The 19,159-nt window shown below is 40.4% G+C and overlaps 1 protein-coding gene across 4 annotated transcripts; it reads right to left on the bottom strand.

Annotated features, from left to right (window-relative positions):
* Positions 1–2,805: 2,805 nt before the first annotated feature.
* LOC106605237 (serine/threonine-protein kinase Nek8) lies at positions 2,806–18,832 on the bottom strand. Of its 4 annotated transcripts, none has more exons than XM_014200662.2 (5): positions 18,606–18,676; positions 12,017–12,200; positions 5,290–5,428; positions 4,974–5,081; positions 2,806–4,805 (listed from the first exon to the last, which is right to left on the bottom strand). In XM_014200662.2, the coding sequence occupies exons 2-5, from the start codon at positions 12,160–12,162 to the stop codon at positions 3,561–3,563; spliced, it is 1,638 nt and encodes a 545-aa protein (XP_014056137.1). In that variant the 5' UTR covers positions 12,163–12,200; positions 18,606–18,676; the 3' UTR covers positions 2,806–3,560. The 4 variants fall into 4 exon arrangements, with proteins under 4 accessions (XP_014056137.1, XP_014056136.1, XP_045574354.1 ...); XM_014200661.2 differs by having other exon boundaries at positions 2,807–4,805; positions 12,017–12,162; positions 18,606–18,832; XM_045718398.1 differs by lacking the exon at positions 5,290–5,428 and having other exon boundaries at positions 2,808–4,805; positions 12,017–12,162; positions 18,606–18,648.
* Positions 18,833–19,159: the final 327 nt, after the last annotated feature.

The following is a 19,159-nucleotide window of genomic DNA, read 5'->3' as shown; positions in this document are numbered from 1 at the left end:
ATCTGTTGTTCTGCCCCTGAACAAGGCAGTTAACCCATTGTTCCTAGGCTGTCATTGAAAATAGGAATTTGTTCTTAACTGACTTGCCTAGTTAAATAAAGGTAAAATATAACACACCCTCCTGGGTATTTTTGCTTAAATATACTGTATCTACAGCACCAGGGTTGCTGCTGAAAACCCTGTTGCCTTAGAAAACCTGTCTTGTTCTATTTGTCCTTTCACTCTTACTTTAGGTTAAACTTCAGGTCGAGATTTATGAATGGAACCGGTTTCTAGTGATAGCAAGACTAGGAGATAAATACATGAAAAACCTCTTTCAGCCACTGATAATGCAATAGCATATGGGTCGTTCCACCAATTGCAGTGCCTTCAGAAAGTATTCATCCCCTTTGATTTATTCCACATTTTATTGTGTTACAGCCTGAATTTAAAATTGATTAAATTGCGATTTTTTTTTTGTTACTGGTCTACACACAATACCCCATAATGTCAAAGTGGAATTATGTTTTTTGAAATGTTTACAAATTAATAAAAAATGAAAAGCTGAAATGTCTTGAGTCAATAACTATTCAACCCCTTTGTTATGGCAAGCTTAAAATAGCGCCAAATAATGCGAGAGAGAAACAGTGGATGTCTGATAGCTGTGCATGTGGTTGCATGCTGACATAGGGATAGACGGGCTGCCACTGACTGCAGGTATGCTGAGGTTTGTGTGTGCGCTACTATCTGATCTAGGAATCTCCTGGATGACCTGCTTCAGTATGTCGGCTATGTCTTGACCTTTTCTACTCCATATGAAGCCTGATTATGCATGACACAGAGACCCTGTATTAGATGAGTGGAATGCACAGAGAACCACACACAGACCACTACAGCATGACTTCACATTTGAGTCTCCTGAAGCATGCTACAGTGTACGCTTGTGTAGTGATTCGTAAGACGTATGCTACATGTACTGTACAGTATGTACCTTTTATCACTTCATGCCATGGTTTATTATAATATCATGATATCGTATTATCATGTCTGTATGTGTGCTCTTTGGCTTCAGTCGATGTTGAACTTGACTTTCACTCCATTGTGATGTGGATATGCTGTCCAGGGTGCAAGCGCCAGAAGATGGACCTCACTGACAACGTGATAGTTCTGATTTAATTTCTCTTCTCTCAATGAAGCCTGCACAGTCCAGAGTGACTTTATACAATGATTGATTAACAAAATGATTACTCAAACACCATTGAAGTTCCTTCTGACTGGATGAAGTGGATGAACTGTGTGGGATACTGTTTCTGAACACAGCTCTGGTTGGCAGTCTTGCAAAAGGTTATTTTGAACACTGTTGTTGTAAAGAGGATAACACAGTCATTTTCATAAATATATGCTTTTATTCTTAAGAGTAGGAAAAATGTAACAACTTTTTGTCTTAGATGATACAAAACAAATGCTTATTATTATAGTACCAGTCAAAAGTTTGAACAAGTTACTCATTCAAGGGTTTTTCTTTATTTTTACTATTTTCTTTTTTACTATTTTCTAGAATAATAGTGAAGAAATCAAAACTATGAAATAAGACATATGGAATCATGTAGGAACCAAAAAAGTGTTAAACAAATCTAAATCTATTTTATATTTGAGATTCTTCAAAGTAGCTGCACTTTGCCTTGATGACAGCTTTTCACACATGGCATTCTCTCAACCAGCTTCATGAGGTAGTCACTTGGAAAGCATTTCAGTTAATAGGTGTGCCTTGTTAAAAGTTAAGAAGGAAAGAAATTCCACAAATGAATGCGTTTGAGCAGTTGTGTTGTGACATGGTAGGTGTGGTATATTTGGTAAAATGATCAAGTCCATATTATGGAAGGAACAGTTCAACTAAGCAAAGAGAAACAACAGTCCATCATTACTTTAAGACATAAAGGTCAGTCAATACAGAACATTTGAAGAACTTTGAAAGTTTCTTCAAGTGCAGTCAGTCGCAAAAACCATCAAGCGCAATGATGAAAGTGGCTCGCAGGAAAGGAAGACTCAGAGTTATCTCTGCTGCAGAGGATAAGTTCATTAGAGTTAACTGCACCTCAGATTGCAGCCCAAATAAATGCTTCACAGAGTTCGAGTAACAGACACATCTCAACATCAACTGTTCAGAGGAGACTGCATGAATTAGGCCTTCATGGTCAAATTCCTGCAAAGAAACCACTACTAAAGGACACTAATAATAAGAAGAGACTTGCTTGGGCCAAGAAACCCGAGCAATGGACATTAGACTGGTGGAAATCTGTCCTTGGTATAATGAGTCCAAATTTGAGAGTTTTGGTTCCAACCGTTGTGTCTTTGTGAGACGCAGAGTAGGTGAACGGATGATCTCTGCATGTGTAGTTCCCACCGTGAAGCATGGAGGAGGAGGTGTGATGGTGTGGGGGTGCTTTGCTGGTGACACTGTCTGTGATTTATTTGGAATTCAAGGCACACTTAACCAGCATGGCTACCACAGCATTCTGCAGCAATACACCACCCCATCTGGTTAGCAATTAGCGGGACTATCATTTGTTTTTGAACAGGACAATGACCCGACACACCACCAGGCTGTGTAAGGGCTATTTGACCAAGAAGGAGGAGAGCGATGGAGTGCTACATCAGATGACCTGGCCTCCACAATCACCCGACCTCAACCAAATTGAGATGGTTTGGGATGAGTTGGACCGCAAAGTGATGGTAAGGCAACCAACAAGTGCTCAGCATATGTGGGAACTCCTTCAAGACTGTTGGAAAAGAGAATGCCAAGAGTGGGCAAAGCTGTCATCAAGGCAAAGGGTGGCTACTTTGAAGAATCTCAAATATAAAATAGATTTTGATTTGTTTAACACTTTTTTGGTTATTACATGATACTTATTTGTGTTATTTCAAAGTTTTGATGTCTTCACTATTATTCTACAATGTAGAAAATAGTAAAAAGAAAAGATAAACCCTTGAATGAGTTGGAGTGCCCAAACTTTTGACTGGTACTATATCTACACAGTCAAATGTATGATATAGAGCTAAAGAGTCAACTGATTTGCAACAAGGATGAGATTCCCAAAACAAAAAGTTTTCATAAACATTCACAGATAGTTATTTGACACCAGGTGCCTCTGTACACTGTCACCTAACCAGTTGTGCAACATTGTAGCCATACTGTAACATCATGTAGCATTAGAAGAAGTGATAGTACATTCAAGATCATCCCTAAATCCTTACTCAACCTTAACTCACTCAAAGGTTTCCTTCTTACAAGTGCAAGAAAACTTTTGTTGTTAATAGTCTTTTTTGGGGGGGTCTCACGTAGTGGGATATTGTGTCACTTTGTTTTTAGGCACAGTACGTCTGGTATAGTTTCACTGGACGTTAGAATTCTTCCATTAGTTTGTCCCACCTCCCAAATATACTCTTCCCCTTCTCCATAAAAATGTCAGACTTTTACAATGAAGGATGTAAGGGGAGTGACCAGAGTCAAATCAACTCCCAACTATTTCAGAAGCAGAGTCAAATCAACTCGCAACTATTTCAACCTCTCAATACCCTACTTATGACTTGTTGTTAAACATCACATCCTCAAACTTGACTATCCTCCCTCCTTCAGTCTCCACCTCTTTTTGCTCCCAAGTCTCCACTTCCCCATTCCTTTGCTCATAACGTCGGATTCGCACCTTTCCCGTTGTTGGGAGTGGGCATGGGAGACCCTTCAAGGCCTCTTCGTAGAGAAGCTGTTTCATGACATCTTGACTGGGCTGAAACATGCCTGATGGAACCAGTGCATTACCCTGGTCTACCTTTGGAAGGGGAGATGGTGAGTTCTTGACTTCAGGATTTGGAGAGGCTGCACGCTCCCATCTTGACGGGGAAGGTGAACGCTGTACGGGTTGTGGTTGCAGTGTCGCCTTGACCTCAGTCTTGACCTCAGTCTTTGGCAAGGCTGCACGCTCCCACCTTGACGGGGAAGGTGAACGCTGTACGGGTTGTGGTTGCAGTGTCGCCTTGACCTCAGTCTTGACCTCAGTCTTTGGCAAGGCTGCACGCTCCCACCTTGACGGGGAAGGTGAACGCTGTACGGGTTGTGGTTGCAGTGTCGCCTTGACCTCAGTCTTGACCTCAGTCTTTGGCAAGGCTGCACGCTCCCACCTTGACGGGGAAGGTGAACGCTGTACGGGTTGTGGTTGCAGTGTTGTCTTGACCTCAGTCTTGACCTCAGTCTTTGGCAAGGCTGCACGCTCCCATCTCGATGGAGAAAGCGCTCGCACAGGAGCTCGCACTAGCGTCTTGACCTCAGGCCTTGGTGAGGCTGTGCACTCAGCTCTTGATAGAGGGGGTGAATGCTGTACAGGAGCTTGAGGACCTGGCGATGTTACTTTTATCTCAGTGTGAGGAAAGGGTGTTGGAAGATGTCCTCTTTGTTGCTCCTCGGTGTTGCCACCTCCCACTGCCCTTCGTATCTCTGGCATAATCCCGGCCATGGTGGCTCGCACTGTGGGGTCGCTCTGCACCATCCTACAGACAGCGTTACAGTACTGCTGTCCTTGGAGACTGAGGATCTCATGGATCTTAGCCGGACAGACACTGGGGGTGTGCAGCCTGACTCTGGCACAGAGTTCAGCAATGATTTTACCCATAGCCCACACGTCCGAACGCTGGTCTCGGTGGCCCCTCCTCTGCAGGACCTCAGGTGGAGAGTAGGCCTCATTGCCCATATCCATGGCAGAATTTAGGCCATTGCGGAAGAATTTGGCCAGTCCCATATCAATGATCACAGCTCGGTGAGTGTCATGCTCTACCTGGAAGAGATCATTTGAGAGGGGTGGAGAAATATTGTTTTATATCTAATTGAAGCATTTAGCATGACAATGTCCTTTATTCCCAACAACAGATGGACAACTGCTTCAGAAATCTTGCATAATTAATGAAGAACATTAAAACAACAACTATTTTAATGTCTGTCTCACCATGATGTTCTCAGGCTTGAGGTCCTGATGGACGATATCTTTGCTGTGTAGGTGAAGCAGTCCTTCACACATGCCTGTGATGATGTTGGCCTTTATAGATGGAGTCAACTGTGGGGGAACAAAGGCTTTGATTATCAACTGATGAGCTGACTTGCACATAGAAATGTGTTAATAATGTTGGGAAGGCCCCCTGAAAATCCTGTAGGCATAGATACTTGTTAAATCAGATATATTTAGATATGAGTTTTTCTATGTGAACTTTTGTCAACACTGTCACATGTGTGTTTGGTGGCAGCAGTGGGATCCATAGGCAGACCTGTATTTTAGATTTTTGTGATTTGAAGATGGTTGTCTCCAGTTCCTCTCCAAAGATGAACTCCATGGGGATGATCCACTTAGAGTCCTTGAGTGTTGGATTACCCAGAAGCTTCACTATGTTAGGATGAATCGCTTTACTGGAGTCCCAGGTCACAGAGAAAGTGTGAAAGAAAATGGGGAGAAAGAGTTGAGGACATTGGAGTCTACAGACAGCACAACTAATCACTTCTGTAGTGACCTTCATCAGCACCATCTCTCCTATAGCAAAGCAAAATCCAAGAAGAGACCATCTTTTCCCCATTTGTTTCTCCTAGACACAAATTAGATATATTTAACACCAAAATGAGACTAAGAGCATTTTCTTACATTTCAAAATGTCTACTTAACCTCTACAGGATCGGTTGGTCCCCGCCGGACAGTTGAGCTAACGTAGGCTAATGCGATTAGCATGAGGTTGTAAGTAACAAGAACATTTCCCAGGACATGGACATATCTGATATTGGCAGAAAGCTTAAATTCTTGTTAATCTAACTGCACTGCCCAATTTACAGTAGCTGTTACAGTGAAAGAATACCATGCTATAGTTTGAGGAGAGTGCACAGTTATGAACTTATTAATAAACCATTTAGGTACATTTGGGCAGTCTTCAAATCAAATCAAATGTATTTATATAGCCCTTCTTACATCAGCTGATATATCAAAGTGCTGTACAGAAACCCAGCCTAAAACCCCAAACAGCAAGCATTGCAGGTGTAGAAGCACGGTGGCTAGGAAAAACTCCCTAGAAAAGCCAAAACCTAGGAAGAAACCTAGAGAGGAACCAGGTTATGAGGGGTGGCCAGTCCTCTTCTGGCTGTGCCGGGTGGAGATTATAACAGAACATGGCCAAGTCTTGATACCAAATTTTGAACAGAAATGCAATGGTTCATTGGATCTGTCTAAAACTATGCACATACATTGCTGCCATGTATTGGCCAAAATCTAAATTGCGCCTGGGCTGGAATAATACATTATGGCCTTTCTCTTGCATTTCAAAGATGTTACAAAAACAAAAACGCATGCTTTTTTCTTTGTATTATCTTTTACCAGATCTAATGTGTTATATTCGCCTGTATTAATTTCAGATTTCCACAAACTTCAAAGTGTTTCCTTTCAAATGGTATCAAGAATATGCATATCCTTGCTTCAGGTCCTGAGCTACAGGCAGTTAGATTTGGGTATGTCATTTTAGGCGAAAATTGAAAAAAAGGGGCGGATCCTGATGAGGTTTTAAGAGAAACAGCACTATATATACAAAAGTATATAGACACTCCTTCAAATTAGTGGATTTGGCCATTTCAGCTACACCCGTTGCTGACAGGTGTATAAAATTGAGCACATAGCCATGCAATCTCAATAGACACACTTTGGTAGTTGAATGGCCTTACTGAAGAGCTCAGTGACTTTGAACGTGGCACCGTCATAGGATGCCACCTTTCCAGCAAGTCAGTTGGTCAGATTTCTGCCCTGCTAGAGCTGCCCCGGTCAACTGTAAGTGCTGTTATTGTGAAGTGGAAATAACAACGGCTCAGCTGGGAAGTGGTAGGCCTAACAAACTCACAGAACGGAACTGCTGAGTGGTGAAGCACGTAGCGTGTAAAAATCATCTGTCCTCGGTTGCAACACTCTCTACCGAGTTCCAAACTGCCTCTGGAAGCAATAGAAGCAACATCAGCACAAGAACTTGTTTGTCAGGAGCTTCATGAAATGGGTTTCCATGGCCGGGTAGCTGCACAAAAGCCTAAGATCACTGTGCGCAATGCCAAGCGTCGGCTGGAGTGGTTGGACTCGCTGCCATTGGACTCTGGAGCAGTGGAAAAGCGTTCTCTGGAGTGATGAATCACGCTTCACCATCTGGCAGTTCGATGGATGAATCTGGTTTTGGCGGATGCCAAGAGAGCACTACTTGCCCCAATGCATAGTGCCATCTGTAAAATTTGGTGGAAGAGGAATAATGATCTGGGGCTGTTTTTCATGGTTTAGGCTAGGCCCCTTAGTTCCAGTGAAGGGAAATCTTAACGCTACAGCAGAGAATGACATTCTAGACGATTCTGTGCTTCCAACTTTGTGGCAACAGTTTGGGAAAGGCCCTTTCTTGTTTCAGCATGACAATACCCCCATGCACAAAGCGAGGGCCATACAGAAATGGTTCAACATCTAGTGGAAAGACTTTCCAGAAGAGTGGAGGCTGTTATAGCAGCATAGGGGGGGACCAACTCCATAATAATGCCCATGATTTTGGAATCAGATTTTTGACGAGCAGTCAAGCTGTCATCAAGGCAAAAGGTGGCTACTTTGAAGAATCTCAAATATAACACTTTTTTGATTACTACATGATTCCATGTGTTATTTCATGGTTTTGATGTCGTCACTCTTATTCTACAATGTAGAAAATAGTAAAAATACTGGTATTATATATCTTTTTTTCTATTCATTATGATCACAATATTAAATGTGGCAACTTTTGTTTAATTTAAACCCTATTTCTGTCATTGTGTTTCTGTCAGACATTCTAGATACAGCGCTGGGCCGTTGACCGGCTGAGGCTACCCTCCCCAGGACATGTTGCCCTCGTCCTCCTCTGCTGTCTCCTCCTCAGCGGGGGCATACAAAGCTCCCCTTTATCTGGAGGACCCCCATGCACCTTTTCAAGACCCCTATCACAGGGGTCACCCACGTACTGCACCCTTCCGTCCTAACAAGCCCCCGCTCTACCCCGCATATCCTAACGCTAGAGGGGCTGGACAGCATATGGCACAGCACCCTGCAATGCCTTCTCCACCCCTTGCACCCCAGGCCGACAGAGAGTGGGACAGTGACTCAGGTGGGATCGTCTCTAGAAGGTGATCTTACCAGGAGGCCAACTCTTCCTCTAAGTATTCCCACCACCCACACCACTCCGAGCGAGAGAGGGGAAAGGGTCTACAGATGAGTCAGCATGGGCTACAGCGACCACGGCAGACCCCGTAACCACTACTCACACAACCACAGCAGCTGCCACAGGCAAATATTTGTGCTATTTGTGAATAGCGTGAAGTAAAATTCAGAGTTATATTGATACGAGATGTGAATATCAGTGACAAAAAAGTTTTGCAGCGGTATCGTGATACTTTCACATGTATTGTTTTGTGGGTAATATTTTGGCATCGGGACAACACTAATAGTGATGTGGCAAAACATCTATACAGTTACATATCAGGATATTATCTTTCACACTATATTGAATCGTTATGACAATGCCGCAATATTATTTTTTGCGCTAGTTGGCTGTACCTGCACCAAAAGGGATTCAATTTGTTTTCAGCATTTATTTCTATGACGGATCAAAACTTGTCTTCTCATGGCTCACTCGTTTCTCTGTAGCAGACATATGGTCAGTGAGCAATATGTTTGGAACTTCGAATCACAATAAAATCACAGTATGGAATTGCAATACATATAGAATAGTGAAAATCGCAAAACATATCGTATCGTCACCAAAGTATCACGATAATATTGTATTGTCCCTGGCAATTCCCAGCCCTAAACCCTAATACCTTATGTCATTTCATATGGGTTAAGCTGCATTTCAGTTGAACTCCAGGTCCATTTTCACACATGTAAGATTTTTGCAATCATTTTCAGCATTTATAACATAGTTTCACTAGGAGTGGATGTGGTACAGTTTGTACCAGTCATGAGCTGGTATGTGCTGACTGACAGCTTTTTAGGCAGCTCCCCCAGGCATTTTGCAGGGAGTTTTACACTTTGGCTCTGTCTAAATAGGGTGGTAAGACGTTTGTGGTTTACCCAATAAATTACTGGGAGCCTGCATATAGTGTTTAACTCTATGTATGTTTTAATAGCATGCAGTTTACTTGCCGTTAGTCAGCACCTGTAACAACTTTTTTGGGGGTGGGCGCCAGCTCCTGTTTATTTTAGTAGGTTTAATGACAGCACTTTCAATTTCACACCAATTTTAGAGAAGGCCATATTTGGACGATTTTGTTATTTTACAAGCAATACTATTTTGTATTAAAAGCAATCTAACCTCTTCCCAGTCACTTTTGTAATTCATTAAACATTAAAAGTAGTTAACATTTAAAGAATGTGTTGTTGTGAAACTTGAATGTGTTTAATGCATGCACATTTCTATAATGTATACAGTTGAAGTGGCAAGTTTACATACACTTACACGGAACCCAAACCGGCTGCGCGCGTGCGCCATCGTGCACCATCGTGCACCATCGTGCATACATTTATTTTGTCCCCTACACCAAACGCAATCACGACATTTTGGCAAGTCGGTTAGGACATCTACTTTGTGCATGACACAAGTCATTTTTCCAACAATTGTTTACAGACAGATTATTTCACTTATAATTCACTGTATCACAATTCCAGTGGGTCAGAAGTATACATTCACTAAGTTGACTGTGCCTTTAAACAGTTTGGAAAATTCCAGAAAATGATGTCATGGCATCTAATAGGCTAATTGACATCATTTGAGTCAATTGGAGGTGTACCTGTGGATGTATTTCAAGGCCTACCTTGAAACTCAGTGCCTCTTTGCTTGACATCACGGGAAAATCAAAAGGATTCAGCCAAGACCTCAGAATTATTTTGTAGACCTCCACAAGTCTGGTTTATCCTTGGGAGCAATTTACAAATGCCTGAAGGTACCACGTTCATCTGTACAAACAATAGCACGAAAGTATAAACACCATGGGACCACGCAGCCATCATACCGCTCAGGAAGGAGATGCATTCTGTCTCCTAGAGATGAACGTACTTTGGTGCGAAAAGTGCAAATCAATCCCAGAACAACAGCAAAGGACCTTGTGAAGATGCTGGAGGAAACAGGTACAAAAGTATCTATATCCACAGTAAAACGAGTCCTATATCGACATAACCTGAAAGGCCGCTCAGCCAGGAAGAAGCCACTGCTCCAAAACAGCCATAAAAAAGCCAGACTACGGCTTGCAACTGCACATGGGGACAAAGATTGTACTTTTTTGGAGAAATGTCCTCTGGTCTGATGAAACAAAAATAGAACAGTTTGGCCATAATGACCACCGTTATGTTTGGAGGAAAAAGGGGGAGCCTTGCAAGCCGAAGAACACCATCCCAACCGTGAAGCACGGGGGTGGCAGCATCATGTTGTGGGGGTGCCTTGCTGCAGGAGGGACTGGTGCACTTCACAAAATAGATGCCATTATGAGGAAGGAAAATTAGGTGGATATATTGAAGCAACATCTCAAGATGTCAGTCAGGAAGTTGAAACTTGGTCACAAATGGGTCTTCCAAATGGACAATGACCCCAAGCATACTTCCAAAGTTGTGGCAAAATGGCTTAAGGACAACAAAGTCAAGGTATTGGAGTGGCCATCACAAAGCCCTGACCTCAATCCTATAGAAAATCTTTGGGAAGAACTGAAAAAGCGTGTGCGAGCAAGGAGGCCTACAAACCTGACTGTTACACCAGCTCTGTCAGGAGGAATGCCCCAAAAGTCACCCAACTTTTTGAGGGAAGCTTGTGGAAGGCTACCCGAAACATTGGACCAAAGTAAAACAATTTAAAGGCAATGCTACCAAATACTAATTGAGTGTATGTAAACTTTTGACCCACTGGGAATGTGATGAAAGAAATAAAAGCTGAAATAAATCTCTCTCTACTATTATTCTGACATTTCACATTCTTTAATTAAAGTTGTGATCCTAACTGACTTAAGACAGGGAATTTTTACTAGGATTAAATGTCAGGAATTGTGAAAAACTGAGTTTAAATGTATTTGGCTAAGGTGTATGTAAACTTCTGACTTCAACTGTATATCCAGTGATGGAAAAAGTACCCAATTGTCATACTTGAGTAAAAGTAAAGATACCTTAATAGAAAATTACTCAAGTAAAAGTCACTCAGTAAAATTATATTTGAGTAATAGTCTAAAAGTATTTGGTTTAAAATATACTGAAGTATCAAAAGTAAAAGTATAAATAATTTCAATTTAGCAAACTTATATTAAGCAAACCAGATGGCACCATTTTCTTGTATTTTTTATTTACAGGAAGCCACCTGCACACTCCAACATTCAGACATCATTTACAAACAGATCATGTGTGTTCAGTGAGTCCGCCAGATCAGAGGTAGTAGGGATGACCAGGGATGTTTGGTTGATAAGTGCGTAAATTGGACTATTTTCCTATCCTGCTAAGCATTCAAAATGTAACGAGCACTTTTGGGTGTCAAGGAAAATGTATGGAGTAAAAAGTACAATATTTTCTTAAGGAATGTAGTGAAGTATAAATAGTAAAGTAAAATACAGATACCCCAAAAAACTACTTAAGTAGTACTTTGAAGTATTTTTACTTAAGTACTTTACACCAGTGTATATATCTCCTTGATGCTCAAAAAGGCTTTTCTGGTGCAATAAATGAGACATTAATGAGCTCATGTGGAGATCTCATCTATTTCTCATGCTTCTCAAATGGAAGTCTCAATTCAAGCTCATTTGTCTCATGAACGTTTCAAGAATTAATTCTCTTAGGAGAAACAGTTCAGATATAAGGGATCACTAAATTATACAAAATTGAGATCAACCATTTTTCTTCAGAGATGAAAAAAAGACCACTGATCAAAATTCTTTCCATCTGGGCTGAGATCACCATTTAGCAACATACCATGATAGCACAATGTCTGTCATACTCACTTGTATACTTGACACTCTCTCTCCAGGTCTCTCCTATTGATTAAGTGTTGTGGCACCTTCTTGATTGCAGCCCAGGTGTCATTGTACTTCTCCCTGTATATCTTCCCGAATGAGCCAGCAGCAAGAGTTTTGGTGGAATACGCCATCTAGAGGTTTGGTGGGGAGTGGGCAGTGAGGTCAAGATCTGACAGAAATTAGAAAAATGTTGACCAAAAACGACTAAAGCATTCACCTCTGCATAACATTTGTTATAGTACTATTGTTAGGGTAAGTACCTGTAAGTACACCCTACAGAGTCAATTCTCACAAAGTTACAAAGACAAAGAGAGAATTCCAAATAAGATGATAATGGAGTTGGTGAGAAGGGTTTGTCTGTTGACTAGACACTAAAGCAAACAGTGTTGCAACCGCAGTACAGTGTCTGGATACCCATACTTGCGTCCAAAATAGTAGGCCGTTTGAGTATGTGAAATAGCAAAGTTTAATAGTAAGCAACATTTCGAAAATCGATTATACTTTAAATGCCTGGATGTCATACTCATTTGGGCTTTGACAAATCAATTAGATATGGGCATGGTGGAAAAAAATACCCAATTGTCATACTTGAGTCAAAGTAAAGATACCTTAATAGAAAATGACTCAAGTAAAAGAGAAAGTTACACAGTAAAATACTACTTGAGCAAAAGTCTAAAAGTATTTGGTTTTAAATGAACTTGATTCAAAAGTAAATATCATTGCTAAAATATACTTAAGTATGAAAGTAAAATTATAAATCATTGAAAATTATTGATATTAAGCAAACCAACCAGTACAATTTTCGTGTTTTTATTTTATGGATAGCCAGGAGCACAGTCCAACATATTTGACAAACAAAGCATATGTGTTTAGTGAGTCCACCAGATAAGAGGCAGTAGGGATGAACAGGATGTTCTGTTCCTGTCCTGCCAAGCATTGAACATGTAACGAGTACTTTTGGGTGTCAGGGAACATGCATGGAGTAAAAAGTACATTCATTTCTTTAGGAATCTAGTGTAAGTAAAATTTGTCAAAAATAGAAATAGTAAAGTAAAGCAAAAATACCGCAAATAACTACTTAAGTAGTACTTTAAAGTATTTTTAATTACTTAGGCTACTTTACACCACTGGGTATGGGGATGCACTAGCGAAATCGACAAATAGCGGGGAAACAGCGCAATCGCGCATGAGGCATTGTCAGAATTACAAAATATGTTTAATATGTGAATTTTTGAAAATCGAGTATGGTTTATATACAATACACACTTTTCCACAATGCATTGGAAGAGGTGGGCTGCAAGTGATAGGTCCTAGTTCTCTTCAAGTAGCCAAACAACAAAACTAGGAAACTTAATTGTGAAGATGTCGAATAGCAAAGCCTCTGCGGTAGTGTTCAAATGTAAGCTAAGTCGTTTTTGTTCTCCTTAAACTGATCATTGTTTGCATCGTAGGTTACATCTTTGAAAACAAAAGCTTTATTTTTATTTATTTTTTAAATCCAAAAAGTGGATTTCTGTTTTCTCACTGAAACGTTTTTACTGTTCTCTTGGCCTTCCTTCAGAGCTCTTTCTGAATGTGTCTACACCGGGGACTCAGGATGATGTCATTATTGATGCCATCGTTAAATCAGGCCTTTTGAACATATGGAGTTTTAGTTGGTTAGGCTAGGCTACCTATTTATTTACTTTATGCATCAAGCCTTAGCAGTCATTCTGATCTTGTTCCCAATGATAAGTGCTTTAGTTTATTATGTTGCTGTCCAGTGATTCGGTATTTGCGATGCACCTGACTATCCACGTTTTTCTGTGCAATAGCCTTTTGATTTGAATATTTGAAATGTTTTGCTGTGTGTACAAGGTTATTTGGTTTCACTAATAAATATGTTGAAATGGAACCAACTTATATTTTTCTGTCTTCAGTCCTTTTTAAATAGGATAGATGCTATATGGGCTACGGGGTCGAATGTGACAGTCTGCCTATAACTAGCTGAATAGGCCTATAACTCCATTCCTATTCTATTTGTTTCCAGAAATGAATCAAATTGGAAATAAGCTATTATATAAAATAGCTATTATCAGGCTGGTTAATGCATGCATGTCTGCTGAATTTGGAAAAATCTACCTGCCACGGTCTCACCCCACCTACTCAGCCAATCAGGAGTCGCTACTATGTTGTGGCGGTTGCATATGGCATACTTTTTACAAAATTGTATGTACCAAATAGTATGCAACGATGAGTATGCAGTTTAAGCACAGTTGAAGTCAGAAGTTTACATACACCTTAGCCAAATACATTTACACTCAGTTTTTCACAATTCCTGACATTTAATCCTAGTAAAAATTCCCTGTCTTAGGTCAGTTAGGATCACCACTTTATTTTAAGACTGTGAAATATCAGAATAATAGAGAGAATGATTTATTTCAGCTTTCATTTCTTTCATCACATTCCCAGTGGGTCAGACGTTTACATACACTCAATTAGTATTTGGTAGCATTGCCTTTAAATTGTTTAACTTGGGTCAAATGTTCGGGTAGCCTTCCACAAGCTTCCCACAATAAGTTGGGTGAATTTTGGCCCATTCCTCCTGACAGAGCTGGTGTAACTGAGTTAGGTTTGTAGGCCTCCTTGCTCGCACACGCTTTTTCAGTTCTGCCCACAAATGTTCTACAGGTTTGAGGTCAGGGCTTTGTGATGGCCACTCCAATACCTTGACTTTGTTGTCCTTAAGCCATTTTGCCACAACTTTGGAAGTATGCTTGGGGTCATTGTCCATTTGGAAGACCCATTTGCGACCAAGCTTCAACTTCCTGACTAATTTCTTGAGATGTTGCCTCAATATATCCACATAATTTTCTTTCCTCATGATGCCATCTATTTTGTGAAGTGCACCAGTCCCTCCTGCAGCAAAGCATCCCCACAACATGATGCTGCCACCTCCATGCTTTACGGTTGGGATGGTGTTCTTTGGCTTGTAAGCCTCCCCCTTTTTCCTCCAAACATAACGATGGTTATTATGGCCAAACAGTTCTATTTTTGTTTCATCAGACCAGAGGACATTTCTGCAAAAAAAGTAGGATCTTTGTGCCCATGTGCAGTTGCAAGCCGTAGTCAGTTTTTTTTTTTATGGCGGTTTTGGACTAGTGGCTTCTTCCTTGCTGAGCGGCCTTTCAGGTTATGTCGATATAGGACTCGTTTTACTGTGGGTATAGATACTTTTGTACCTGTTTCCTCCAGCATCTTCACAAGGTCCTTTGCTGTTGCTCTGGGATAGATTTGCAGTTTTCGCACCAAAGTACGTTCATCTCTAGGAGACAGAACGCGTCTCCTTCCTGAGCGGTATGGCGGCTGCGTGGTCCCATGGTGTTTATACTTGCGTACTATTGTTAGTACAGATGAACGTGGTACCTTCAGGCATTTGGAAATTGCTCCCAAGGATGAACCAGACTTGTGGAGGTCTACAATTATTTTTTCTGAGGTCTTGGCTGATTTCTTTTGATTTTCCCATGATGTTAAGCAAAGAGGCACTGACTTTGAAGGAAGGCCTTGAAATACATCCACAGGTACACCAATTGACTCAAATTATGTCAATTAGCCTATCAGAAGCTTCTAAAGCCATGACATCATTTTTCTGGAATTTTCCAAGCTGTTTAAAGGCACAGTCAACTTAGAGTATGTAAACTTCTGACCCACTGGAATTGTGAAAAATGAGTTTTAATGACTCCAACCTAAGTTGGAACCTAAACTTCCGACTTCAACTGCATGTAGTATGGGTATTTGGACAATTCCAGTTTCTCATATAGTAAGGTGGAAATTCTGTTAATTCTGAACTGGTTTTCTAATACATTCAAAACCAACCAACTATAATTGAGGCACTCCCAGATAGAGCAGTACCCTCTTTATGCCAGCAGGGTAAAATTATGTCAAACAGGTTATTTCATACTCTTCCCAGGATCAAAAAGTCACATCCTGTGTTGTATGCCATCCATTTGTCATTCATTTGCATAGTAATAATATACACTGAGTGTACAAAACTGCTCTTTTCATGACATAGACTGACCAGGTGAAAGCTATGATCTCTTGAGGTCAACTGTTAAATCCACTTCAAATCAGTGTAGATGAAGGGGAGGAGACCGTTTTTTGTTGTTGCATTGAGACAAATTAGACATGGATTGTGTATGTGTGCCATTCAGAGGGTGAATGGGCAAGATAAAATATGAAAGTGCTTTTAAAAGGGGTATTTTAGTAGGTGCCATGTGCACCGGTTTGAGTGTGTCAAGAATTGCAACGCTGCAGGGTTTTTCACAGTTTCCCATATGTATCAAGATTGGTCCACCAACCAAAGGAATTCCAAAACTGTGGAAAGTATTGGAGTCAACATGGGACAGCATCCCTGTGGAACGCATTTGACACATTGTAGAGTCCATGCCCTGACGAATTGAGGCTGTTCGGAGGGCAAAAGTGGTGAAACTCAGTAGGAAGGTGTTCCTAATGCTTTGTGCACTCAGTGTAGATTATGATGTATAGGAGCAAAGCTGTCTGAGGGACAGACATCAAGATGGGTAAATACCTTCTAGTTACCATTTGTGGCCTGCCATGAAATATATTGTGGTCCCTACTTCTGTTCCCAACACTACAATTATTTGAAAAGATCTGATGTTGGGAGTGACAACACATTACAATAATGAATTCATAGCTCATGCTATTCAAGCAAAGAGGGAATTGCTAAACTATGAGCATGTACAGTGCCTTTAGAAAGTATTTACACCCCTTGACTTTTTGTTGTGTTACAGCCTCAATTCTCACCCATCTACACACAATAGCCCATAATGACAAAGTGAAAACATGTTATTTTTTAATTTTGCAAATGTATTGAAAATGAAATATGTATCTCAAGTATTCACACCCTTGAGTCAATTCTTTGTAGAATAACATTTGACAGTGATTATAGCTGTGAGTCTTTCTGGGTAAGTCCCTAAGAGCTTTCCACACCTGGATTGTGCAACATTTGCCCATTATTATTTTAAAAATTCTTCAAGCTCTGCCAAATTAGTTGTTGATCATTTCTAGACAACCATTTTAAGGTCTTGCCATAGAATTGCAAATAGATTTAAGTCAAAACTGTAACTCGGCCACTCAGGAACATTCGCTGTCTTCTTGGTAAGCAACTCCAGTGTAGAGTTGGCCTTGTGTTTTAGGTTATTGTCCTGCTGAAAGGTGAATGACTCTCCCAGTGTCTGGTGGAAAATAGATTGAACCAGGTTTTCCTCTAGAATTTTGCCTGTGCTTAGCTCTATTCCGTTTCTTTTATATCCTGAAAAACTCCACAGTCCTTAACGCTTACAAGCATACACAACATGATGCAGCCACCACTATACTTGAAAATATGAAAAGTGGTACTCAGTAATGTGTTGCATTGGATTTGCACCAAACAAGATGTTAATTGCTTTGCCACATATTTTGCGGTATTACTTTAGTGCCTTGTTGAAAACAGGATGCATGTTTTGGAATATGTTTTATTCAGTACAGGCTTCCTTCTTTTAACTCCATCAATTAGGTTAGTATTGTGAAGTAACTAAAATGTTGTTGATCCATCCTCAGTTATTTTCTCCCATCATAGCCATTACACTCTGTAATTGTTTTAAAGTCACCATTGGCCTCATGGTGAAATCCCTGAGCGGTTTCCTTCCTCTCCGGCAACTGAGTTAGGAAGGATGCCTGTATCTTTGTAGTGACTGGGAATATTGATACACCATTCAAAGTGTAATTAATAACTTCACTATGATCAAAGGGATATTCACTGTCTGCTTTTTTTAACCCATATACCAATAGGTGCCCTTCTTTGCGAGGCATTGGAAAACCTTCATGGTCTTTGTGGTTGAATCTGTGTTTGAAATTCACTGCTTCACTGAGGGAACTTCCAGATAATTGTATGTGTGGGGTACAGAGATGAGGTCATTCAAAAATAATGTTAAACATTATTATTTCACACAGTGTGAGTCAATGCAACTTAAGCACATTTTTACTCCTGAACTTAATTGAATAGTTATTGACTCAAGACATTTCAGCTTTTAATTTTTTATAAATTGCAAAAATGTCCAAAAACATAAATACACTTTGACATTATGGGTTATTGTGTGTAGAACAGTGAAAAAAAAATTCTAAATGAATCTATTTTAAATTCAGCCTGTATCACAACAACATTTTGTAAAAGTCAAGCGGTGTGAATACTTTCTGAAGGCACTGTAAGTATGCAGAATATGAAAATGATTTCCCCCCCCCCAGCAATGAGCAGCTCTCCTGACATTGCCTTTACACGAATGGCCACATTGGGCAAATTACGCTGACACCTCTAGAAACCGGATATACATGTGTTTTTAATGCCTCACGATAGGCAATAACATTTGCAATCCTCTCTAGTAGATACTTATATTTAATTGGACATTGATACAACACACAAAATCACAATTTCCTTTGTTCTACTTTACAAAAGCAAAGTTGATTAACTTAATGCTTGTTATAAATGGGAAGTTAATCAAATACAGTTTATATCATCTTAAAATAAAATGATCCTTACCTATAACTCCGCCAGTTTAGCTCAGGAATGGCTGCTGTCTTGCTGTGTCAGGTTTAAACATGAGAGGACACAGTCGTCTGTGTTTTTACCTCTCCTCTACCCCACCCCTAAAGTAGTCACGCCCCTTTATCTGGTGTCATACTGTGATGAAACTGTAGGACAGCTTGCAAGGAAAGACATGTCCAAATACTGAACTAATTGCTCATACCTGCTCCTGCTTGCTAAACTCTGCCCGGGACTCTGAGAAACTGATATAAGGCAGAGCCGAGAGCGCAGGCAGGTCTTGGCGGGGGAGCAGGTGCATTGATGTATATCTGGCTCTTTAAACCTTGCAAGTATCCGCAGTTCAAGTTTCAAGTTTTTTATGCCACGTGCACAAGTACAGTGAAATGCCTTTCTTGCAAGCGCCAAACCCAACAATGTAGTAATCAATATCAATGTAGCGCAAAAAAATGAAATATGGTAGAACAACACACAATAAATAAAAATAAGAAATAAATACAACTGGAGAAAGTAAGAAGCTATATACAGTTGAAGTCGGAAGTTTACATACA

The sequence above is a fragment of the Salmo salar genome, chromosome ssa05 (assembly GCF_905237065.1).
Source record: "Salmo salar chromosome ssa05, Ssal_v3.1, whole genome shotgun sequence".
Lineage (NCBI taxonomy): Eukaryota > Metazoa > Chordata > Actinopteri > Salmoniformes > Salmonidae > Salmo > Salmo salar.
The sequence above is the reverse complement of the archived record's forward strand: the minus strand, read 5'-3'. Positions and strand labels throughout refer to the sequence as shown.

What these genes read in the sequence shown, in the direction of transcription:
- LOC106605237 (XM_014200661.2), bottom strand. Translation starts at nt 12,162, where the DNA reads ATGGCGTATTCCACCAAAACTCTTGCTGCTGGCTCATTCGGGAAGATA. An exon ending in AGAGAGTGTCAAGTATACAA is followed by an intron (nt 5,429 to 12,016) that starts GTGAGTATGACA and finishes CTGGGACTCCAG; the next exon opens with TAAAGCGATTCATCCTAACA. An exon ending in CACAAAAATCTAAAATACAG is followed by an intron (nt 5,082 to 5,289) that starts GTCTGCCTATGG and finishes GTTCCCCCACAG; the next exon opens with TTGACTCCATCTATAAAGGC.